Below are 25,257 nucleotides of genomic sequence, written 5' to 3' on the forward strand. Positions count from 1 at the left end.
TGCCAAGTCCTGTTGGAAAATGAAATCTGCATCTCCATAAAGTTGGTCAGCAGCAGGAAGCATGAAGTGCTCTAAAACTTCCTGGTAGATGGCTGCGTTGACCTTGGACCTCAGAAAACACAGTGGACCAACACCAGCAGATGACATGGCACCCCAAACCATCACTGACTGTGGAAACTTTATACTGGACTTCAAGCAATGTGGATTCTGTGCCTCTCCTCTCTTCCTCCAGACTCTGGGACCTTGATTTCCAAAGGAAATGCAAAATTTACTTTCATCAGAGAACATAACTTTGGACCACTCAGCAGCAGTCCAGTCCTTTTTGTCTTTAGCCCAGGCGAGACGCTTGTGACGCTGTGTCTTGTTCAAGAGTGGCTTGACACAAGGAATGCGACAGCTGAAACCCATGTCTTGCATACGTCTGTGCGTGGTGGTTCTTGAAGCACTGACTCCAGCTGCAGTCCACTCTTTGTGAATCTCCCCCACATTTTTGAATGGGTTTTGTTTCACAATCCTCTCCAGGGTGCGGTTATCCCTATTGCTTGTACACTTTTTTCTACCACATCTTTTCCTTCCCTTCGCCTCTCAATTAATGTGCTTGGACACAGAGCTCTAAACAGCCAGCCTCTTTAGCAATGACCTTTTGTGTCTTGCCCTCCTTGTGCAAGGTGTCAATGGTCGTCTTTTCACACAAATGTATTTTATGAACAAACAGGTCTTGTTTTTGGCAATTCGTGCCAGATAAAGTATCAGCGTGGCATATTTATTTGTCGAGATATACTGGCAGCAGTTTCACTTGTTTCTGTACAACCTTAATCATTCAGTCATATCAGGATGCTGGTACATTGAATCAGATATCGAACATCAGTAGAAGCGGTCACGTTGTGGTCAAAAAGCAAAATAAACAGATGGCGTGTCAGAGTGGGGGGAAAAAAACTAATGCAGCGTTATTTTTGGTCTTCTTTGTTTTCATTCCAGGAGAAGCAGGAACGAGCCATTGGCTTGCTGGTGTCTCTAGGGCCCCAACCAGGGTCTGAAGTCACTCCGTGGTACATGAAAACCGGCAAAGAAAAAGAAGAGCTGAAAGAAAAAGAAGAGAGGAAAGAAAAAGAAAAGAGGAAGGGACTAAGTGAAGAGGAGAGAGAGAAGAAAGATCGCAGATTGAAAGATAGTTTAGATCCACTGAAAGATATGAAGAAAGCACTAGCTGTCAAAGAGAGAAAATACCACAAAAGCAAGAAATGGGAAAAAAGAGACAAAGGGGAAAAGAGGAGCAGTGGAGAGAGGTAAGACAGTGAATTTATCTAGTTACTTATAATATTATAATATCTACCACTAGATTGGGTACAGCAAAGTAATTCAGAATATTTAGACGATGTTGTACGTTGTTTTTTGATTTTGCTGCTTAGTTCTCCAGTTAAAAAGAATAACTTAACGTTTCTTTTGGAGCGTTAGATGAGGAGATCGATAACACTCTCACGTCTGTATCTTCAATGAAGATACAGGGGGTTAGTTTAATGTACAAAAAACTGTGTGTGAAAACAACAATTTGTAGTTTTACAGTGAAACATGTACCTGTTTATTTGTTGGCGGGGATCAGTAACTTTTTGGAGTGTCCTCTGGTTTCCTGGCCACTGCTCACTGTTAAGACATTTTTATTTTTTTATTTTACCGGGACGTCCCAGTGAGGAAAAAAATGAAGTCCTGGCCGAGGTAGCAGCCATACAGAAACACAACATATTAAAAGCTTTAGAGGTGCTGGTTTTGTTACCTTGGGACAGAGCCAAGCTAACAATTCAATTCAAATTAGCTTTATTGGCATGAATGTGTAACAACAATATTGCCAAAGCATCATACATACTACATAAGAACAATCAACCCCATACATTTCATTGTATGGGGTTGATTATTGAGGTTGATCATCCATACATACATTGATAACTGTTTCCCCTCTGTTTCCAGTGTCTATGCTAAGCTAATCTAGCTAGCTGCTGGCTGTAGCTTCCTGTTCACATGAGAGTATACAATCTTTCATCTAACTCTCAAGCAGGAAAGCGAATAGACATATTTCCCAAATGTACAACTATTTCTTTGAGATTTTGTATCACTGTCAATAGTAGACAGTTCTTTTATAGTCGCATGTCAGTTTCCTATTAATTAAAGTTTTCAAGGTGTGAATGTCATGATGTATAAAATGTGAATATGTTTTACATATCGTTAGAGGGATATAAAAAAAACAAATTCTCTCTCTCTTCCTGTCTTTTCCAGCTCCATAGAAAGGTTACGTTCTGAACGTTTACAGAGGGAGGCTGAGGAAAGGAGGAGAACCCAGGCCCTGCTCGACCAGCGGAACGGCAAAGGGAAGGAGCCAGGGAAGGAGATAACCGAGAGGGAGAGGCCGTACAACAGCGCATACTTCCCGGAACTTGCCCGAAAGCGTCAAAGGCGAGATCGAGACAGCTGGAGAGATGAAATATTAAAATCATGAACTATCTGTCGTTTGAGGAGTGTCATCTGTGATGAGTACTTCGTAAACAAAATATTGTGACCAGTGTGTTTCCAAATGAAGCAAATGTAAAAACCTCTAAGGAAAAAAAAAAGGTAAAAATGTGCCCAAGTAGGTTTAGAGCCTCATTAAGAACTGTACTTAATCTGGAACCGTAACCTGGTCACGTTATTGTAAGTAAGTTAATGAAGGGTCAGCCTGTAGGTTGCTTTTTATTTATTTTTGTTCACCCAGGAAGGGACATTCTTGCAGGAAGGTCAGGTTCAGTTGCAGTTACCCTGCAGCGTTTCACTCATGATCACGTCAGCAGGGCAGATGGCTTGAAGACAGGCTCTCAGCAAAGAAAACTCTCAGTGAACAACTGTTAGACTCATTTATATTGTTGCAACAATTCAAAGAGATTCTAATGTGATTGAAAATCAACAGTCTTTCATTAAAGAAATTAGACTTTGCAGAGTAGAGCTGAAATGATAAGTTCATTAATTAATTAGGAGATCAACCCTTGCCGACCAAAACTGCCAACCATTCTGTTTCCAGTTTCTCAGATGCGTGGATTTTTCCTTTATTTGTCATATGTTACTTTAAGCTGAATTTCGATAAAATAAACACTTTGAGGATGTCACCATGAAATTTTCCACTGTTTTCTGACATTAAGACAAAATAATGTATCCTGCTTTAAATATGTAAAAAGAAATGCATGGGGTGAAAATATACTCAGCTTGAAATAAATACTACTTTCATGAATGATATAGGTTAGTGTTGGTTGAACTGTAGATGGTCGTGCTGATTAATCGTATTGGGTTACACTAAACTCTTTATTTTATTTTACCCACCTCGGTTACATCACCAAGCCAAACTACGGACTCCAAATGGCCATAAAGTTGAACCAACACTGAATGTTATAACATTCATGAAGGCAGGATTTATTTATTGCAGGGCTGTGACAGCATTATTTTTGGTTAGATGTACTTAATAAACTGGCAACTGAGTACAAATTACCCAGGAGGAGCACACAACAGCTTGACCTTCAATTCCTTTTTCAGGTTCAGATTCATTGTCATTACACAATTGCACAGTGAAAAGCAGTTGTAGCCCCTTCCACATTGCAGACACTGAAAATGTATAAACAAATATGATTTAAATTGGAACAGAAAATATACAATATAATTTTAGATATAAAGTAGGCCTAGAACTAAAAGAAGAAATAAAAATAAAAAAAAACAAAAAATAAACAATTATATTTACAAGGAAGATTTACAGTTACATGTGTGAGCTAAACAGACCCTATACATCGAGGCCTGTGTGTGTGTAGTTTATAAATGGTAATGTGCAATTTGCTGTGCATTTTTGTAATGTAGTGCAGTTATGACCGTTAATATACAATAAATACGTTTAAATAATAAACCCACAGAAAGTGTTTATTTTTTGGTTAAAACGTGGAGAAGCCTTGCACTCTTTGTAGGCGCGGGCTATTAACACGTCATTTGTAGGCCATTAATTAATAGGTTGCTATAGGCCTAGTACTTAGGCGGATCACATTACACCCCAAAGTGTCATGAATACTGAAGTAATACTTTAAGAGGTTAAAAAATCCTATAGCCTATGAGATCAATATAAACCCACTGAGCACCACACTATTAGCTCCCTGTGGGAATATTATGATTTTTTCCCCCCTTTCTCAGCAGCATTGTGATGATCAACCTGGACCATGACAATGCGCGCCGTGTCTGTCTGACGTAGGCTGGCGGAGGAGAAAAACACAGACAGCCTCCAACACCTTGAGATAAGGGGGAGAGAGACATAGGCTATATTTATTTATATAACGGGAGAAATAGCGGCTGGTTGTTTTCAGCAGTGCTCCACGCAGACGCAGGCATAGCAGTCAAATACGGCGGGCGGTGGGCTGAGGATGCACAATAGAGCATCTCACACACCGTGTTTAATTGCGGATTAGAGCAGGGGGGAGGAGAAGGAGGGGGGGAGAGAGCACAACAAGGAAGGCGAGGGGACGCTCTTTATTATTAGGAGAAAAGCGGAGGGGGGGGGAGAGAGAGACAGAGACAGTGTGAGCCCGGAGACGGTACAGACCGTGGCGGCGGGACGGGAGAGAAGAAGACACCGACACCGACAGTCGGCAGCGTCGCTCGGATGGTGTTGTTGCTCCGGACGCCGAGACGATGCGGCCACACTGCTGGGTGGTGGTAGCGCTGGCGGGGATCATGTCGTACTTCAGCCCGGAGAGAGCCCTCGGAGCCCCGCAGAGGGAAGGGGAAGGTGAGCGGAGCTGAGGTGGCGGTGGAGGAGGAGAAGGAGGTGGAGGAAGAGGGGGTTTGAAAACCTGTCAGTGATGCTGAAGAAAGGAGGAGAGTGGGATATAGTCAGTTATGAAAAGGCCTCTCTGCATTTTGGTGGTGGTGGTGGTGGTGGGGGGGGGGTTACTGTATAATCAGTCTGTATGACAGAGACATAATGCGAATTATTAGGCTATTGCAGTAAGCTACGTGGCTGACTTAATCAAAACAGGAGCGGGGCTGATTTTGGTGATGGGTAGGGTACCATATTTGCAATGATGAAAATATAAGGGGGGGGGGGGGGGGGGGGGGGGTTGCTTCGATCTCGGGCCTCACATCGATGGCATTTAAAAACAGCATATACTGTATGAATAGCAGGCTAAAATCGTCGGTCAGTGCGAAATGTTTAGTCTATAAATAGCCTCCGCTGGGCACTGGAGATTATTTAGCCTATTAACCACTGCTGGCATCTTTTTTTTCCTCAATCTGAATATGCCTTCTTCCCCCAAGATCTGGCAGAGTGTTGTGTTTGTGTAATGTGTGCAGTCATTGTATTGTGGTGTATTGTTTTGATAAGAGCTGCTGGCACCGGGGCTGGTGGAAAAGGCCTTGTATTAGGTTCCTATTTATATGCAGTGTCTGTCTGGACATCTGTCTAGGGAAAGATGAAAGAATAGCACTGCACAGGAATTGTGCATCAGGACATGCATGTTTAGGCGACCACACTGCCAAAAGGGTCGTTTGGTTTTTATATTTAAGCCCTGTTTTGCAGGTGATAAACAATCACGATCAACCATTACCTGTATTTCTCCCTCATTGGCTAAAAGCCATGCATGACTGATTATCTATGATTTACTGGAATTTAGTATACCAGTTCTCTTTTATTAGCAACAGACTGGACCATTCACCAGCCTACACTTTGATAGCCTATGAAGGTGGTTTATATGCTGAACACATCAAGTGAATCCTGTCTGCTTGTGACAACTTTTTGTAAACAAGAAATTAAGACAAGAAAACAAGAGGTGCCAAAAGTGGTAACTGAAACAAGGCCTATATGTATCTTAACTTCTCTTCACATCTTGTATATGTTTTTCCCTCTTTTTTACAATATTTATTAAGTTGATAAATTATTAAATTTACTTTTATTTATTTATACAATGTTTACAATAGCATGGCCTTATGAATGAATGTATTTTTGGATTTGCATGAGACACAGAATGAAATTGAGCACTGAGAAAACATAAGCTAAGTCCAAGGTACGGTTTCAATATCGATGTCTATGTAACCCCCTGAGTTAATACCATTATTTTGTCTAATGCATTTTTATCATTTCTCATGCTTATTTTGTTATTGTAATGTCATATTTTTTTTTTTAGAAATGTGTGTATGCAGCCTTAAAGCTTTATTTGGAGAGTACATGGGTTTACACATGGTGAAATTCCCACAAACTACCTTGCTAATGTTATTCTTTTACACAGACTTTGAAAACAGGAAGTTATACATTTCCAAATATGGTTTAAATATTAATGTTTATACTTATATAATATATAAGTCCTGCACTATGTTAGGCGTGAGTTGGACACCTTCTGACTGTTTCAAGGTGTCATTGTTCCTCTCTCTTGTCAAGTGATGTAATATTTATCGTATTGTGGCTACAGCATTTAAATGAAACCTATAGATAATACCTGAAGGGTATTTAACCACCCTGCCCTGCCCCTTTTCTTTTCTACAGATGGTTCACTTCCCACAATCGACAACGTTGAGGTACAAATATCAAATGTCCCGATCCCTCCCTCTCTCACCTGAATAGTAAACCTTCCTAATTTGAGTAATTATTTTTCCAGTTTCCAACCCTTCCCAATTAGCGCTCCTTTTTACCTAAATGACAAATCCAGCCACCCCTCCCTTGCTTCTTAACTGTGTTTCCTGAGTGGAAAGCCATTTCTGAGATTTCCCCTTTCCCCATGCTTTTTTCCTTACTGGAATGGTATATTATCCCACTTTCCAGTCTCTATTTTCTTTTACTGATTCAGACAAACATTTTTTTTTATCTTTAAATTAGTTTCTTATCCTGCTTTTTTCCCCCCTAAATCCCTGATGCAAGCTGTCCATTGGGGTTCTCCACTGTGTCCCAAACCTGCTTCTAAGAAAACGCTCCAATGGATTCCCTCTAAACAAAACACCTGTGTAACAAGATTTTACACTTTTATGATTCAGTGAAGTCTCTCTTGTCCTTCTCACTGACTCAAACCTAACAGTGTCCCCCCTTATTGAAGCACACATACCCTGAATTTCTGTATTAAATCCTTTCCTCCCTTGTATTTTCTTTCTGTCTTTCACTCAGTTTCTCAGACCAGGGCTGCATCCCTCTCTCCTCCACCCTACGTCGTCATCCTCATCTCTTGCTCGGGGCTCGTCTCTTTTGTCCTGCTGCTCCTGACCTGCCTGTGCTGTAAGAGAGGAGGAGTGGGATTCAATGTAAGTCTTCAACATGTAAGAGATTTATTCACCTCTCTCTGCTTTCTTTGTTTTTTCACACCTTTTGTGCATGCTGGTATGCTTTTAATGTAAGCTTTACTTATAATATACTTTATGGAAATGGAAACGGGAGTCAATAATTCCAAGTTAATGAAGTAGAAATGGTCAATAATCATCTTTCAGTCCAATCTTGACTAAGCCTCCATCTTTTGACCTGACAGTGTTGTTGTTGAGCTGGCAGACAGTCATTAGTTCAGAATGGCTGCTTTCTCATTGTCTGCCCTTGATAGTTGCTGCTAAATCCAATCATGTTATTAAGTGAAAGAGTGCAATTTATTTTGAATTATACCAGTATTGTGATTTTACTGTGTCTGTTGTGCCTCAACCAGGAGTTTGACAATGCAGACGGGGAGGAGTGCTCTGGGGGCTCCAGTCCCATCCAGGAGGACAGCCTGTCGTCATGTCCCTCCCTCCCCGAGGTCTACACGTTACCAATCAGAGACAGGCCCAACTGCCCCGCCCTGCAGGATGGAGCAGGTAAACAACTCTTCTGTTCTATGACTCTGATTTGGGCACAGATTAAAGCTGGTAAAGGCAATTTATTTCAGTTTTGTAATATTTGTTTACATCCTTAAGCACAACAGGCTGTCCCACATGCCTGCCTAGCTGTGAGCACTCTGCCCGTGCACTCGCTGTGCATTTAAATGTGTTTTGGGGGAGTGGCTTTGGAGGGCCTGAGGGGAAGGGTTGGGATTTCTTTCAGTTGGAAACTTTAAAATCTAGCTGGTTGTTGCTAGCATTGTTGCCTACCCAAGCTTGAGTGTATAACCAATAGCGTTAGACTCCCTACTTGGCTTCAGTGGAACGAGTAGGCCAACATGGACAAATAGGGATGGTAACAGCACTCCTTAGGAGTTGAGGGTGGCGTACATGAATTTGTGCCTCAGGAAGGCTATTATGTCATTCCCCCTCAACTCAAATGTGTTTTTGTTATTGTTGCTTCACTTGAGCTTCACTGTGCAGAATCATGTATGTGCTGAGTTTGACACTAGATGTCTGTTTTCGCATTCATCTGATGAAAGTTTTTCTGTGCTCAACTTAAAGTCAAACTCAAACAAGTGTAATGTGGAAACATGAAACATCCCGTGTATTTACGTTGAAATTGACTTTTCAGTGAAGTAAGAGACTTTGTGTGTCCAGTAGTTAAACTTTAGAAATGAACAATATTTGCAGATTCATACATTCTGGATTTTCCAACAAAGGATAAAGAGTAGAAATAATTTCAAATTTCTAAGTTGGTTATTTAACTTTTTGTCGGAAAACTATACATGTCTAGAGGGGATCTTTAATGTTTTGGTAATGGCAGTGGTTGTTTGTATTTAACTGTACCCATGAACAGCAGTGTAAATAGGTTTTTTTCCTGTCAGTTTTTACAAGTTATTTTTTTCTTCTGTTGTGAGATATAATGTCATAAAAGAACATCAAATGCCGACGCCAGTGTGACCCTGATCTTTTTTTATTTCTCTTCTTTTTTACAGACTCCATTTCTCAGTGCTTCAAAAGACACACGTTAAACTACCTTCAGGAGATAGGAAATGGCTGGTTCGGAAAGGTAAGATGATTGCCTCTCACATTCGGATATTGTGTTTTCATGTAAAATATGACTCACATAATAGATTTTCTTTCTTACAGCATGCTCTGCTCTGTTATATTTAATACCAGAATCTTAACTCAAAATAGTGATTTTTCTGCTGGTCTCCTTCTCCTGGGCACCCTTCCATATTACTATCCATTGATCTCTTCTAGGTGATCTTAGCTGAAGTGTTGTGTGACTGCAGCTCCTCTCAGGCCGTGGTGAAGGAGCTGCGTATCAGTGCCAGTCCTCTGGAGCAGAGGAAGTTTGTGGCTGAGTCTGAGCCTTACAGGTGGGGGAAACTGCTGAAACTCGGGAAGCCATTTTGGGGACTTAATGCAATGCTGGCCGCTATGGCCGCAGGTGACAATTATGTGATAATATTAAAATTAGCTTTAGCATAAGCAGGGGACAGTATTTGTTAGCAAGCATAGAGAGTATGTAACTCTGTTCTATGCTTGCTAACATTACCTAATATTAGCCACAATAAGCTACTGGTCATACCAGACCAAGTAAGGCTGTATCGGCTGTTATCTAACTGAAAAAGGGTGCATTTTTATTGCTTCTGAATTTCAAATGTGTTATGTCTTATTTACAAAATGATAGTCTTACTTAAATCATTGATATAAGGAGCAACAATATGTCAGCTTGAATCAGACCAGTTTACAATCTGGACCAATTTGACAACCAACCAGATAAAATAAAATAGCGTTGATTGGTAATGTTACTGCAGGTAGACGGTAATAAAACTTGTTCTTGAAGATGAGAACTGAACCGACCTATTTAATGTGTTTGACTCAGAATCTGAGTAGCACTTTGGCTGTCCTTTTCTCTCTTTAACACACACACACACACAGGAAGCATCCAAGGACACGGCTGTCGTGGCTTCTCTATTCCTATCTCTGGGCATAACTCACAACAACCATCATCATCCCTCCACACACACACACACAGACGCACACAACACTCACACACACACTCACACTATAGACCCACAATAAGTCATTTTCACACACATTCATATGCTGTTTACGTCTCCTGTCCTTGTCCTGTTGTCTTATCACCTCTTGTTTCCCAGTTTGTGTCTGATGCAAACACACCTACCCGACAACAAGCCAAACACCAATACACTTTATTTCTATCTATCTATCTATCTATCTATCTATCTATCTATCTATCTATCTATCTATCTATCTATCTATCTATCTATCGTTTCTCTTTCTCCCTCCAGGAGTCTTAAACATCCCAACATCCTTCAGTGTTTGGGGCAGTGCAGTGAGAGCATCCCCTTCCTCCTGGTTATGGAGTTCTGTCAACTGGTGAGTATAAAGTGGCCATTTGAATATGGGACAAAAGTGAAATGGATAAAATAACATAAAGGCCTTTGACTTAAAAGTTGCTATGTCATTATTGCAAACACTGTAGTGTGTCATTGTATGTAACATTTTGTAGTTTTTCTGTTTTGATTTGTTTTTTTGACATCTGCAATTTTGTGCGGATATGATTTAGCATCTTTGGAGCTGTGCTGGTCGTCTCACTTTGCTCTGAAAACTATTATAACAAATACCAAGTGCTATATCGCTTTTATTGCTGACAAATCCAGTGCTAATCAGCTTGAAAGCAATTATGTTCTACCTTTGTGCAGTTTTTTAATTGTGCTATAGTTCCATCAAATGTTTTTTAAAAAGATATTTTCACTATTGAATTTACTCATTGATTTAATGTAATTTTATGTGAGTACTTCTGCATAGTATTTGCTGCAGAAATGATAAATTATTAGAATTAGAGATATTCCATGGTCACTGAAATTTGTTGTGCATCTGCACGATCAGTTAGTTTTACTTCCCTTAGCTGGCTCAGTCACTGACTGATTAAGAAGACCATATGAGTGAACTCTCAGGCCAAACAAAGACACAAGCAGATCAATTACAGCAGCACATTGAGAGAAGCCAAACAACACTGGAGTCTTCGTAGACAGCTATTATCCAGTTTATTAAAGACTCCTATTGTACTTTCCTTATGGATATTTTTCATCCTTTTATATAGTCTTTATTTTATTTCCCTTCCCTTTCTGAAACACAAATGACGAATACAAATGCTGCCAGCGCATTACCAATTCCCCTGCTGCTTTTAAGGCTCTGTGATTGAAAACCCCTAAAAAGGGGACATATTTACTGCAGAAGTCGCAAATATCACCATTGCCTATACAGCGTTGCCTGCAAGTTTTATCTCTGTTTTAGGAAAAGGGCTTAAACACTTGGCACACACATTTATGGCCAAACTCACTGCTTGCATTGTTGATGTGATGAACAAACAGGGTGACCTAAAGAGGTATCTGAGAGCCCAGCGCAAGGCAGATGGGATGACTCCTGACCTGCCCACTCGGGACCTCTTGACTCTTCAGAGAATGGCTTTTGAGATCACCTCCGGCCTCCTGCATCTCCATGAAAACAACTACATCCACAGGTGAGCCATGACTTCACCTCTGTCTATAGTCTTTAAACAAGACTTTATCTCTCACATAGAGTGTTATCTCTGTTCAATGTGGCTGATCTTCGGAGGGTGTGTTCTGCTCTCTGCAGTGATCTGGCTTTAAGAAACTGCCTGCTGACTTCCGACCTCACTGTTAGGATAGGTGACTATGGTCTTGCACACAACCATTATAAGGTACGTGAGTTCATGATCTATTAATATAGGACACCAGATTTTTTAATCCTATTGTATTGATTTTAGGAACAACAAAGGCTTTGATTTGTCATTATGCTTTTGATTGAATAATGACACAGTGGAACTTTTATACATTTTCATATATTCATTTGGCTGATGCTTTTATCCAAAACGACTTCCAATTGCTATATGTGTAAAAGGTTGCACGCCTCTGGACCAACTAGGGGTTAAGTGTCTTGCTCAGGGACAAAATGGTGGATGTGTCACAGTGGGGGATTGAACCCGGGTCTCTCACACCAAAGGCATGTGTCTTATTCACTGTGCCATCACCACTCCCCATGGAACTTATCTTCGGTATAAAAATAATTTTTGTTTCATGTATTTGTGAAGGAGGACTATTACCTAACTCCAGACAAGCTATGGATCCCGCTACGCTGGATTGCTCCTGAGCTGCTGGAAGAGTACAGAGGAGCTCTTATTGTTACTGACCAAACCAAGACCAGCAATGTGTGGTATGTTTTAAAGCTATCACAGCTGTTTATATTCAGTGCTTCTGAATAATCTGCATCAACAGGCTGGTTACAGCCAGTTCATGTGAGTAATGCTATGATCATGCTTGTTAATCCGGTGTCTGTCTTAATATATACTTGGTAGCCACTTTATTAGCTACACCTGTAAAGTATAATGCAATCCAATACAACAGCTAAGCAGTAAATTCTAATCTTACTAAGACGATAATGTTTTGGTTGAAAATATCAGAGAGGTATCAATTTAACTATGTTTATTATTGAGGTTGTAGTTTGCAGTGGTGTTGAACTAGTGTATAGGTGTGCCTAATAAAGTGAGTGTATGTTGTATATCATAAAGTAAGTGTATGTTGGATTTTTTTTTTTATGCTAGTCACCATTGCAACATTAGTTTTCTGCCATTAGTTAAGCCAAGTTACAAAGTTAGGTGTTTTGAAATGTTTCTCCAAAACATCATACCACAACTTACCTACCTTTAAATATCAGTGTGACCTCAGTTTTGCTGAAGCAGAGTGTGGGAGTCCATCACTTTGTCAGCAGTCCTTTTGCCAGGCCCAGTAATATCAAAGGGAATGATGAAAGAACAAGAGCCCAAGCTGGACTCAACCCTCAGGCTACAATATTACAAACATGACTTTAATGTGTATTGTTGAATGAACCAACAAGACAACATTCTGGGAACAAAACACACAAGTAGGGCAAGATTACTCTTTGCTCTCACATACGAAATGCCTGAAGATTTAAGAAAGATGTTTATTATTGTATTACTTCTTCTTCTATACTTGTATTACGTCCAAAACAGTCTAATGTCCTCTGATAATATAATAGCACAACTCTAATAATATTACGAACAGAATATATTTTCACCTGTTTTTTATGCCACTTAGTCTTGTATCCTTAGACGTCAGAGCTCTGTATAAAACAAGGTGTTGCTGTAAAAGCATTATGTAACAAAAACTTAAGAGGTCTGTGAAGATTAGTCTCTCACCATCTCTACATTATTCTCTCCCGCAGGTCCTTGGGGGTGGCTATATGGGAGCTGTTTGAGTTTGGCTCTCAGCCCCACAGACACCTGAGCGACGAGGAGGTGCTGACCTTTGTCATTAGGGAGAGACAGATCACCCTGGCCCAGCCCAGACTCAAACTCTCCCATGCAGACTACTGGTCAGTACTCATCCACTAACTACTTTTTTTTTATTAATAATTACGATTATATTCATGGAAAGTAATTGTGTCTATCCAAACTTACCTCCTATGTTTCACTCTCCTGTCTACAGGTATGAGATCATGCAGTCCTGCTGGCTACCCCCATCCCAACGCCCTTCTGTAGCGGAGGTATTTCTCCTCCTTTCCTCCCTCCTGGCAGCTGAGCAAGGAATGGCAAGGGGGAGTGTCGGGGAAGAAGATGAAGAGGATGAGGAATATGAGGAGGGCAGAGGACGGAGAGGTGAGAGCGAGGAGTCGTTTGAAAGACGCTGGGACTTACTCCGTCCACCTGCCTTCCAGACTGCAGCTAACGAGCGGCAAAGGGAGAGAGAGTATGGCAGGGAAAACAGAGATAACTCCTACCCCCTGCTGGACCCCGTGGGGAGCTGTATAACCCCGTCTTCGTCTGAACTGGATGACATCTTGACAGTCACTGAAACTAGCAAAGGCTTGAATTTTGAGTATTTCTGGGAGAAGGCTCATGCCAGACGAGGCTACAAACCTCTTCCTCCTCCTCAGCCAATCCCGACTGTCAACAATAACCACAGACAGTCTTTGGACACTCCCACTGTGGTCCCAGTCATAAGCGCCCGCAGCCCCTCCCTCGCCAGTGAGTACTATATCAGATTAGAGGAGCACACTCCTCAGGACAAGTCGCCAACTCTTAAAGGGAAGTCCTCTTTCCGTTCCAACTCGATTTGCCGTGGCGACATGGAGCTGGTGGAGATTCGCAGTGGATTGCTGGGAAAAGAGCGAGTCCCGTATTGTTCCTCTGACAAGTGTGGAAAGGGTCTCCAGACCGTCAGATCGAGTGAGGTTCAACTCCAGGTGCCCAACACAGGTGTGGCTGAATTCAGAGACACTTCCAGCAGAGTGACTGACTTCTCAGTAGTTGATTTAGGGGATGATGATGAAGAGGAGAATAAAAAGAGCAGTGAGACAGATAAAAAATCATCCATGAGTTCTCAAGCCCCAGTCCTTCCTCCCAAGCCTCGCTCTATGTCCATGTCATCAGCCAACCACCTACACTCGCGCCCCCTCCCCGCCCCTCCGCTCGGATATAGAGGACTTCCTCACTACACCATCATGGGAAAAATCGAAACAGACCCCCATCACATGAGCAGCTGCCCACCTTCTACATTTGATCACCTGGGGCTCCATCGGGCCAGACAAACTCTACCCCCATCCCCGTCCCTCTCCCCCTCCCTTCCTCCATCGAGCCATCCAATTTACCCCCAGCCTGCTCAGATGTGTCCTCCACCTCTCCCTCCACACTCCAAACCTCAAAGAATCTGCCCTAGCTACAACACAGCAGACACTTATTCAAGATACAGTAACCCGCAGATGCAGAGATCCAATAGAGACCCATTATCCTGTGACTTGTCTGACAGAGAGGGTGGTACCAGGCACTTAGCATCACTGCACACCTCCAAGGAGACTTCTCATTCTCGTGCAAAAGACTTTGACTCTCCCGTTCGTCGAGAAAACCCATTGCGCCCTATTTATCGCAATTTACCCCGCCCTCAAACCACAAACCCCCAGCTTGACAGGCAGTCTTCATCCAGTCCCACCTACTCAGATGAGGATGACTCTCCCTTCATGTCCCCTGAGAGACCCAGCGGTGGTCCTACTGTCACTAACTCCAGCCTATCTGAAGATGCAGACCCAGCTTGTGCGGAGCTCTTCTCCCGGGGAATGAAAAGGACTCAGTCACGCCTCGACACCATCCTGCCTAGCATTTGGAAGGAAGATGCTAAACTTCAGGCCGATCAAGTGGCCACTGCCAAGAAATCCCCCATGCATTTGTTTCTGACAGAGCTATCTAGTGTGACAGAGTCTAGTGAGCCCAAGTCAGAGGCTTCATGGGAGGAAGAGAAGGAGGAGAAAAGGGATGGAGAGAGACGGGGGAACTTTGTGATGCCCAACAGAGGGATGCGCCGCTCCCAGTCGCTGATGACAGAGCTGGGGTCAGCAGGACATTCATGGGGACCAGAGAAACGCACCAATAGGACAGGACCTGAGGAGGACAATGCAGTCACTAAAGAATCATTCCAGAGGGATCTTTTCCTCACAGAGATCGACACAGGAAGGATGGACATGGATCTGGAAGGAGGATTAGAAAGTGATCCAGTAAAATACCTCTATCCTGCAGGATCCAGATTGAGGCCCTATGTCTGCGCTCCAGGTCTCCCCTCGTACACCGAGGCTGAGGAAGCCTATTCAAAGGGTATACGTAGATCCCGCTCTCTCCTCTCAGAGATCACCATTGGGAAGAAGGAGTCTGAACTGAACCAGAATGCGAAGGAGCCTCGGAGAACAGAAATGACCAGGGAGGAGTTCCTGAAGGAGATCCAATCAGCAGAGACCTTCCTGACTGAAATCATATCTAGACAAAATGCTGCGGCAAACCGAAAGGAAAAAGACCCATCTTGCTCCCCTACACCCCTCTCTCCTGAATACGAGTCCATATGCATTGACCCAAACTCCACTCAGACCATCAGATTTCAGTCAGAGAGCTCCATACAAGCAAAAGGCAAAGATGATACACAGACTGAGGCCATCTATGCCCAAGTAACCAAGCGTGCTAAAAAGAGTGAGATAAAGGTTTCGATGAGACCTGAGATCCCAATCCTTCATATAGGATCAAATAAACAACCTCTTAAACTGGACAGCCAAAGAAGCAATGCTGACCACTGCCAATCTGGTGAGTTTGTGTTTTCAGAAATTATGCCCAAAAATGGTCTTCTGCACAACCAAACACTTGCATGTCAGAAAGAAGAGGAGGAGTGTTCAGATGGTCCTGCCTTACCTGCCAGAGGAGAGCAAAAAGGTCTCGTAGAGCACTCTCCTTCTGAGAGTGTTAAAGAAAGCAACACTGTGCTACTGTGTGAGAACAAATCACAAATTACAAATGAAGCAGATAGTCAAAAGGCTGCTGTTATGGGGAATGGTGAGACAGTGAAAGAAGACAAACATGCCAGCAGCCCTGAGAGCGGAGATCAAACACATGGAAAGACCAATACCACATCATGTGATCCTGAAAAAGAAAAGTACCACACTGATAATGTTTCTGCAGTGGACTCTGGAAACAACACTGCAGATGATGATTTGGAGAGATCTAAAAGTTTGGGTTCTCAAAATAATGATGAAAAAGAAAATTTACTTCATCAGAATGACACTGGTCAAGAAAAACACTGTCACATTGCACAAAAGGCACCCACCCCTGCTGTGTCTCCAACCACTCCTGACTGGGACCCATCCTCTGACGTCTCACTCGTCACCCCCACTGACTCGGCCCTGTCACCTATGACTTCCAGCTCAGCCGACTGCCTCACACCTAGTGACTCATGGATAATCGGTGGAGGAGGAGTGGGAAATGGCGGGTGGCGAGCTCTGGGAAATGAAACACCACATAGAGACTCTGCCTATTTCTCAGACAGTGACTGGGAGGGGGACGGAATGAACAGGAGGAGCAGCGATGGACTTATTGCTTCCAGGCCAAGCAGTGGTCGAGGTGGGGATCGGGGGACACTGACAGGGATAGAGGAAAAAACTGAGGAGGAGGGAGATATAGGAGAAAAGAGCCCTTTAAGAAATACTATACAGATGTCAGATAACATATGTGAAACTGGTGGAAAGCCAAACATTGAGATGTGTGAGGAAACAAGTACGCAATATCAAAATACTCTGGAAAATACCATCTCTCATTTAGGTGATGACAAAGATATGCTAAACAAAGGGCTTGAGTCATCGCAGAGAGACGATTCTGGCATTTTCCAAAACGAGAGCAAAAAATCAACACTGCTGAATGATGATCCTCAGGCCAAGGACTGTGTTGACTTAATTGATAAGTTGTTCTCAAAATTAGATGATGAACCACTGAAAGGGCTCCCACACAGCAGTGGATATCCGATAGACAACCACTTCACAGATGGCATCATCGCTCAGATAACAGATTTCAAATACCAGGACGCTGCAGAAAATTATTTAAATTTACATTCCAAGAGCCTTGCTGAGACAAATATTTTGATCGAGTCTATATCTGGCAACCAGTCAAAAGATTGCGTGTTAAGGCCCAGCAACAATGATTACACAAGTGTTAGAGAGATGGATCTCTCTGCACTGAACTCCATCAAATGTGGAAATGACACCGTTGAATCTGTAACACGTCCTTCTTGGGTAAAGGAGGGCGTTGAAGAGAGATGTGAAGAGAGGCCTGGTCTAGACCACAATGAGCTGGGCCTGAGAAACCTCCGGTGCTCAGACAGCAGCGAGGACAAGAAGGTCACAACAGAGACGGAGAAACAGCTGGCTGCCGCAGAGCTGAGTAACGCCATAAAGGAAAAGTCCCCCCTGAGAGGAGCAGCGAGTCAGATGGACTCTGCTAAAAATGTGGATAAAGACTCCTGCGAGGGACTGGATGTGAAAACTAAAGAGTTATGGAGCGCCCTAGAGGAAGATGAAGAACGTACAGGATCTGGTGTTGTTAAGGGAGAGTTTGACTGCCACCGTTTTTCACAGTCAAAGGACTTGCGCTTGTGGCCTGATGAAAATGACCAGTGGGCCTCTCCAGAGAGGAGGTGCCAAGACATTGAACTTAGATCAGAATTTTTCTCCGGATTTAGAAACAAGGCCTGGGAGGTCGGGGAGAGGCTTGTTGTTGGTCAGGAGTTTTGGGAGACTGATGAAAATGATGAACTTGCGGGAAGTGAACCTCACCCTGCTGTCTTGGAGGGCTGTGAAGAAACGTGGAACAATGAAACACAAGGACTTGCTCATAATCTTGCTATGAAGGAAAAATGGGACTCTAAAGATGGTGATGACCAGCAGAGTGTCCAAGGGGAAGACATACAACAGGAGGAAAATATTGAGAACCTAGCACAAATTGGCAGTTTTCACAAAGACCTGAAAAAAGATATCTCAGATATTGAAGTAGAAAATATAGAAATCCCACAACAGGAGACCTTGGAGCAAGGAGAGAGGCATATTTCACCATGCACTGATACAGTCAGGGACAGGGAAAGTTTGGTAGATTCCACAGAGACAGAGGAAAATCAAAATTTTAACAGATGGCCTCAGAATCACCTCTGCAACATTCAAAAAGAGGGACAGACATCGGCTGAGCATGTTGGCAACGAAACATTCTCTGATTTAGAGAACGACTTCAATCACACTTTAGAGGATAAAAGCTCAAATATATCTGTTTGCATCATCGAAGCTCCTCATGTGAACTCTTCAGACATTGAAAATGTTGAATCAGGCTTAGATTCAGAGGATGAAATGAGCCCACAGCTTGCTAGGCAATACATAAAAGAGAGAGTAAGCGTTATGAACACAGATGTGGATTACAGAGACTTGCCCCTTCCACCCAATCCCATCTCTTCTCCTAGTGAACTTGATGTGCAGGGGGAGGTAGAGCAGTCATTTCCACAGGTAGACAATTTCAGCTCAGTCGATTTTCCTAGTCCTCCACCAAGCATAGACCTTGATGTGCAAGATGAAAAACTGGAAAGTTTAGATGACTCTTTTCCTAGTCCACCGCCATCTGTTGAAGAGACAGAGGATTTTATTAGTCACATAAATCTAGAAGACTTTATTGCTAGCACTGAGATAGAGACGTATATTTCCCCAACACACAACACAGACGTCTCAGAGCTTCCTGCTACAACTCAGAGTATCGGGATCTCAGCCAATCTGAACATCCCCTCTGTGCATATAACACTAGCTGATGAGAGCAACCTTACACCCAACATAGAAAATCAGGATGAACATAATAATCTGTTCCAAAAAACATCATCTGCCATGCCATCTTCACCCCAAGTTCCCCTAAACAATCTCCCAGAGTTACTGATTTCTGAGTGGAAAGATTTGGATGAGGAGCCCCTGGAGGATTTTGAAAAACTGGAACAACTGTGCTGCATATCTGGGGATGAGGAGGACTCTTTGGGCAACCTTTTTCTGGGGAACCTGGAGCTCCTGGAGTCTTTGAAGAAAACACCTGATCAGAAAAGCAGCAGCACAAGCAACACAGGTCACAAAATGTGTGGCTCCTCTACTCCAGAGAGCAGGATGGATTTGAAGGAGGATGGGATCTTTGATAACTCTGATAAGCTGGCAGAGTCTCCACCACATCTGATCCTGGATTGCCAGGACAAAGTGTCACCTCGAGAGGAGAGGAGTGATGGGCAGAGATCCCCAGGCCAAACATCTGATGTCAAAGACCAGGGATCGCTCTCGAAGATGACAACAAAGAATGGCCTGATGATGCAGGTGAGCATGCTTTCTTTTTAAGAGTGCTTTTTATGTTACCTCTCCGAGTTTATTCGCCTCTATTTATTGCTTTGTTTTGTTGCTTCAGGTATGTGAGGAAAGGCTGCAGTTCTCCCTCAGCGAAAATGTGAAAACAAATGTGCTTTGGGGATCGACTATTAAAGACACTGTTATGCTCCGGCCCTGGAGCGAACAAATCACAGAGAACAGCAGTGAGCTGGCCACTGTGAAAGAGCAAAAAGAGGATGAAAGGTATGAAGAACTTCTGAAAATCTGATCCTGAATCTTAAAAAAAAACCCATCTTACTTACCTCTAGTGGTATCTTCAGGGCCTCAAAGTCTTGGAAGATGATTTTATTTCTTTTATTCACAAAATATCCTCATTAGTGACTACAGGGGCTCAGCAATGTTCAGCCATACAGATCATTTTGGTTTTATTTGCCCATTGTCTGAGATAATTGTTTGCCTTCACCCCAATATAGTGGAGGTGAGTGGAGTTTCACTTGCAGTGCTCAGACAATTAAATTCAAAATCAGAACCTCTTTTCAGAAACAGTGTCCCTGTTAGTGCATAATCTGCAGCAACAAGACTATATCTTATGTAGAAAGTAATTCCAATGAAAACTGCTAGCAGAAACATATACACATAGTACGTTCCATCATATACATTCCATCATATTGGGGGTTGCAGCAGAAATCACAGAGATGAATATTACAAAGCCTGGAGAAATAAAACCAAAACTATCTGTATGACTAGATACCACAAGGGTTAAGTGACAAAATATGTGAACTGACCCTTTAATATTCATGTTTCTTCTGTTGTTGTTTTAGCCAAGAGGAGCAGGAAAGTTCCCCCAGCATTCAGCTGCACACAGAGTATGATGAAACTAAAGCTGAGCCACTCACTGTGATTGAACAACCTGAGGTCATAACCCCTCAGCCTACTGCAAACCTGGCAATGAAAGGTACCTTCATGTTCCACGTATTATCAGGGGTGTCACACAAAGATCCGGGCCCTGTACATAAGCATTCTCTATGGGCCCCTCACCGCATCCACAGCTTTTTGTACTAGTATCTTTGTGGGCCCTCCTCACACGAGGGCCCTGTATGCTCTGCCCCCAACCCACCCTCCCCAGTCCAACCCACCCTCCCCAGTCCAACACCCCTTTGTACTACTGATGACAGAGATAATTCAGTAAAAGTTGACATATATGGCAACTTTAATTATAACTAACATGTATAGTACATATCAGTAGTTTCTAACCTTTTAATAGTAGTAATAGTACTCCTATTTTAATTTGTCAAAGTTTGTTTCCGCATCAATTTCCATACCCTTAACCAGACCTTAACTCTGCAATGCCTAACCACAACCTAATGTTAAGCTAATTTAAGGTTTTAGCCCAATCATGGATGGCAGCATTGTGGGAAACACTATGCAAAACAGACTCCAACTGCAAAAGAGTTTATCTAAAGAGAAAGGGAAGGCGAATCAGAGGAAATAAATAATGAATGCCATTCAGTCCTATGTAAATCCTCCTGTAGTGGGTGAGCAAACTTTCATTCATATTTTTACAGATTGTTCTGACTAAAGAGGTAAACAAATATATACATTTTATTTTATTTAACTTTGTATCCTTGTAATGAAATACGGATTTGTTCTAATTACTTTACTAATCCGGTTTGTACGAGTTGGAACTGTTGCCAACTTCCAGTCAGGCCAGAGCTGGGACTCTTGTCAGGTATTCCTCATAACATCTCTTCCCTGCTCTCATTTTCACAGCAAAACTAGCTCGCCTGTCTCTCGCCCTCCCTCCTCTTGCTCTGACTCTTCCGCTCACCCCCACTGGTAAAGGAGGATTTGGCGACGGCGCGATTGGAAATCGGATTGGAAGACGGAGAGGTCTTTCCTCAGGAAGCGAGCCTGACGATGAGGAGGAGGATGAGCAGGAGGACGAAAGCTCCCGGAGGGTGATTGTCGTCACAGAAACAGACGTGGACAAACGTGTCGGGCTGAGGAGTCTGCTGAAATCACCTAAGGAACCGATGGACAGAGAGAAGGACAGAGGAAGAAATGTGTCCTTTTTTGATGATGTCACAATCTATCTTTTTGATCAGGTATTTCCCATACTTCCAATAATTGATAATTAAGAGATCATGTTAGATATAACAAGCCTGACTGTTCTGTTTCATTACAACAGGAAACTCCAACCAATGAGCTGAGCTCTTCAGCGCCCACTAGTCCAGCCCCAGTGTCTGTCAAGAGCACCAAGTTGGATTTGCGTGGTAAGATCATAAACATCTCACATTCATGACGCAACGCAGACTTTTTTAGCCATACGAGCGTCATGGCTCTGGGAATGGCAATGTTGGTCAGTTGGTTGTTCCATCCCTTTGGTCCAGACTGAAATATCTTAACAGCTATTGGATAGATTGCCATCACATTTTGTACGTACATTCATGGTCCCCGGAGGACAAATCCTACTGACTTTGGTGATCTGCAGACTTTTCTCCTAGCACCACCATGAGGTTAACATTTGTGTTTTTTAACGAAATATCTCCTGTCTCTGCCACGACATTTGGTACATACATTTGTGGATGGATTATCTCAGTATGAATTGTATTAACTTTGCTGATCTTCTGACTTTTCATTTAGCGCCACCATCAGGTCAAAATGTTGGTTTTTCTAATACTTTGGTTTATGACCAAATACCTGCAAAACTAATGACATTCCCATCATCCTCAGCTGTACGTTGTGTTTGTGCTAGCTGGCTCATGTTAGCATACTAAACTAAGATGCCAAACATACTATATCTTATACCTGTTTAACATTAGCACTTTTGCATTGTCAGTGTGAGCATGTTAGCATACCGACATTAACATTTAGCTCAAAGCACTGCTGTACCTGAGTGCGGCATCACAGAGCATGACTCTTAGTCTTGCTAGAAAATTTAAATAATGTGCATAAGTCTGAAATTCTATACATGCATTATAACATAGTCTTGGAGAATGACATTATAAAATCTGACAGCCTCTAAGTCATCCTCACCCACTGAAATGGAAAACCCTCAGTTCAACCATCTTCTCTGCAAATATGCAGGCAGAATTAATCTTCTATAATTATCCCCCTCGACACTGTGACATGTGGAACTGAGCGGGGACATAAATCCTACGCTCAACAATGCAGGCCTAAGCTGTGTTTCCCAACACATTTTCATTTGCTCTCTTTGACTTCCTCTCTCCATCTCATACACTGATCACCTCATTTCACAGAATAGTGAAAGTTTGGGCTGTGCACACACACAGCAATGCAGAAACTCCAAAATTAGATGATTTCATAATCTTTGTAGCCTTCAGAGCTAAAACTTCAAACTGTTGAAAGAAGAGGCTGTGTTCCCTTTGAGTTATTTTTGCTTCTGGGTGATTATATTAATAGATATAGTTTTTTTCCTATTTTGTATTTGGTTTGGTGCTACTATCTGACTGTATATGTCAGTAGTATTGAAGGCACATGTGTCCCAGGCATGAACGGATTTGAGACAACAGGTCCCTAGGCACAGTCTTGTGAAAAGGCCCCCATCCTGACACCCAGACTTTCTGCAGGTGAACCAGAAGTGTTTAGTACTTCAGTATTTAGTGTACACTTAGGTTTGATTCTAATTTTATATTTACCGAGACAATTGTTTGATTGGACTTGTAGCAGGAAGACCTTAACTCATTACTGATGATAAAGTGTACTTTATGAAATATCAAGCACGTGTTGTGGTATTATGAACATGACCTAATGACAAAATGGAGGTAAAATGAAATGGTTTGGGGAAGCACAACTCAACTTGTGTACGTAAGACGCATGTGACAGGGACTTCACATTGTGCTTGATTTTGTTTTTGTTTCCATCAGGGCAAAACACGAAGAGCAAAGAATCAAAAAGGAAAGATGATTTGTCAATCAAACCAAGGTCGCCTGTGGGGGCCAATCCGGTGACATCATCGCGCTTCACTGTCAGCCCTGCCAACGACCCTCACTTGGTGTGATGTCATTGTGGGAACCTTTAGAGCTGAACCCTCTTGGACTGGCCAGCAAATTAACCCCAACAACCAGCCATTCACCCAGAGGCTATTTTTTTATTGAATAGGCAACTGAAAGAATGAGACCGTTCTAAAAGCTGGACAAATTCCAGGTTTTACCCACGACAGGATTTTGTATGACAGGGGTCGCTGTGCTCCTGACTGCCACTATTTACAGAGTTTATTCACGGCCTTTGGCTACAAATGTCTTTGGAAAAGGCAGCATATGCTAGGAGAAGAGGAGCCTGGAGCTTTGTAAAATCTGAAACAGATTTGACAGCTATGCAGTGGGAGTCTTGCTGTGTACCAGCTTACCTTCTCTTTTTCTGCTTCATTATGTTGTATTATTCCCCGAGTGTGTGGGGAATGCACTTTCTTTAGTCATTCATCTGTCTATGTAAACTCTCGGATTCCAGTCCTCTCTTTATTAAAGAGGTTTTTCATTGCAGTCAGTTGTTCTTGTAGGCAGCAGTTTGGAACAGAAATCGCTTGACTCCTGTATTTGAGAATACTCGTTTGCATTTGTACAAATAACATAATACAAGTGTATACAGTATCATTTTAGAGCTGTTTACTTTTAGATGTATTCTTAGACTGCACGAAAAATGAAACAAGCTATGCTTCTTTATACTTTTAGTTCTACAAAGATTTTTCTTCAATTTATATATTTATTATATAGTTTTATTTATTTATGTAAAGCCAGTTTCCATGCAATATTTTATTTATTTGATTATTTATTTTACTATTTATTTATTTTACTATTTATTTATTTGCTTTTCTGCAATTAACATATATGAACTTAGCTATAATTTGTTTGGGACAGAATGCATCTAGGTTATACTTTCTCTAAGATCTTCATAACAAATAAATCAAAATATTTTCCCAAACGTCTTAATTGCTAAAAAACGTATTTTGTATAATTTTACTTGTTAATATATGCCAATATGTATGGAACTATGTCCTGTAATGTGTCATTATTTTCCAATGCCTTTTTTAGTTGTCTTGTCATTCTTTTACCTTGTTTAATGACCGTTAATGTAGCTTAGCATGAAAAATTCAAAGCCTTTCATCAGTAAATAACTCCATTTGTTTGTGTATCTGTTAATTTACCCCATTTTCTACTATTAGCAGTCCATCAAGCAGTCGAGGTCCAACTAGTACATTTGTTTAGTCTGTTTAAATGTTGGTTTAAAACCTGAATTGTTTAAAGAATGGTTTTCAAGGGATTATGTATAAACAAGGGGAAATAAAAACTTCAAAATGTGAACCTCTTATTGAACTGTCTCGTGACAATAAATCGTGTTGTTTTGTAATTGTAAAGCGATATATTTATAACCAAGAAGTCCGTGGATCTCCAGTACAAGAATAGTGTGCGGGGTTTAACCGCTGTAGCAGAGAGGAGGCGGAGGCGAGGAGTTTCGGAGCGTATACAGCAGTGGCGGCCGAACACTGAGGGACAGTGACGCGACACGCGACAGTGGATTCCGGAAAAACGAGTACTGTGGTCTGTCTGAATTGTGCACTGGGTGGAGAACGAAGTGCGAGTTTGTTGGTTGGTGAGTCGATTAAGAGGTGGTGTGGGATAGCATCGGCCGACGGCCTGTATAGGTCCGGTA

General features: G+C 42.2%; 2 protein-coding genes across 2 annotated transcripts in view; both read left to right on the forward strand.

Moving 5' to 3' along the window:
- The window catches only part of leng1 (leukocyte receptor cluster (LRC) member 1), a 5,758-nt gene extending 2,622 nt beyond the window's left edge, over nucleotides 1–3,136 (forward strand). Inside the window, exons 3-4 of the mRNA XM_046044744.1 lie at nucleotides 979–1,286; nucleotides 2,269–3,136. Of these exons, the coding sequence (XP_045900700.1) occupies nucleotides 979–1,286; nucleotides 2,269–2,488 (528 nt within the window). The 3' untranslated portion in view covers nucleotides 2,489–3,136. The remainder of the gene's footprint in view (nucleotides 1–978; nucleotides 1,287–2,268) is intronic.
- Nucleotides 3,137–4,638: 1,502 nt separating this feature from the next.
- Nucleotides 4,639–24,251, forward strand: lmtk3 (lemur tyrosine kinase 3). The gene is made up of 16 exons (XM_046044552.1): nucleotides 4,639–4,780; nucleotides 7,142–7,275; nucleotides 7,665–7,812; nucleotides 8,814–8,887; nucleotides 9,082–9,200; nucleotides 10,140–10,227; nucleotides 11,226–11,374; nucleotides 11,491–11,575; nucleotides 11,966–12,087; nucleotides 13,117–13,266; nucleotides 13,380–19,578; nucleotides 19,667–19,830; nucleotides 20,409–20,542; nucleotides 21,358–21,692; nucleotides 21,776–21,860; nucleotides 23,475–24,251. The coding sequence occupies exons 1-16, from the start codon at nucleotides 4,684–4,686 to the stop codon at nucleotides 23,606–23,608; spliced, it is 8,217 nt and encodes a 2,738-aa protein (XP_045900508.1). The 5' UTR covers nucleotides 4,639–4,683; the 3' UTR covers nucleotides 23,609–24,251.
- The last annotated feature ends 1,006 nt before the right edge of the window (nucleotides 24,252–25,257 follow it).

Source organism: Micropterus dolomieu, linkage group LG03 (assembly GCF_021292245.1).
Source record: "Micropterus dolomieu isolate WLL.071019.BEF.003 ecotype Adirondacks linkage group LG03, ASM2129224v1, whole genome shotgun sequence".
NCBI classification, from domain to species: Eukaryota; Metazoa; Chordata; class Actinopteri; order Centrarchiformes; family Centrarchidae; genus Micropterus; species Micropterus dolomieu.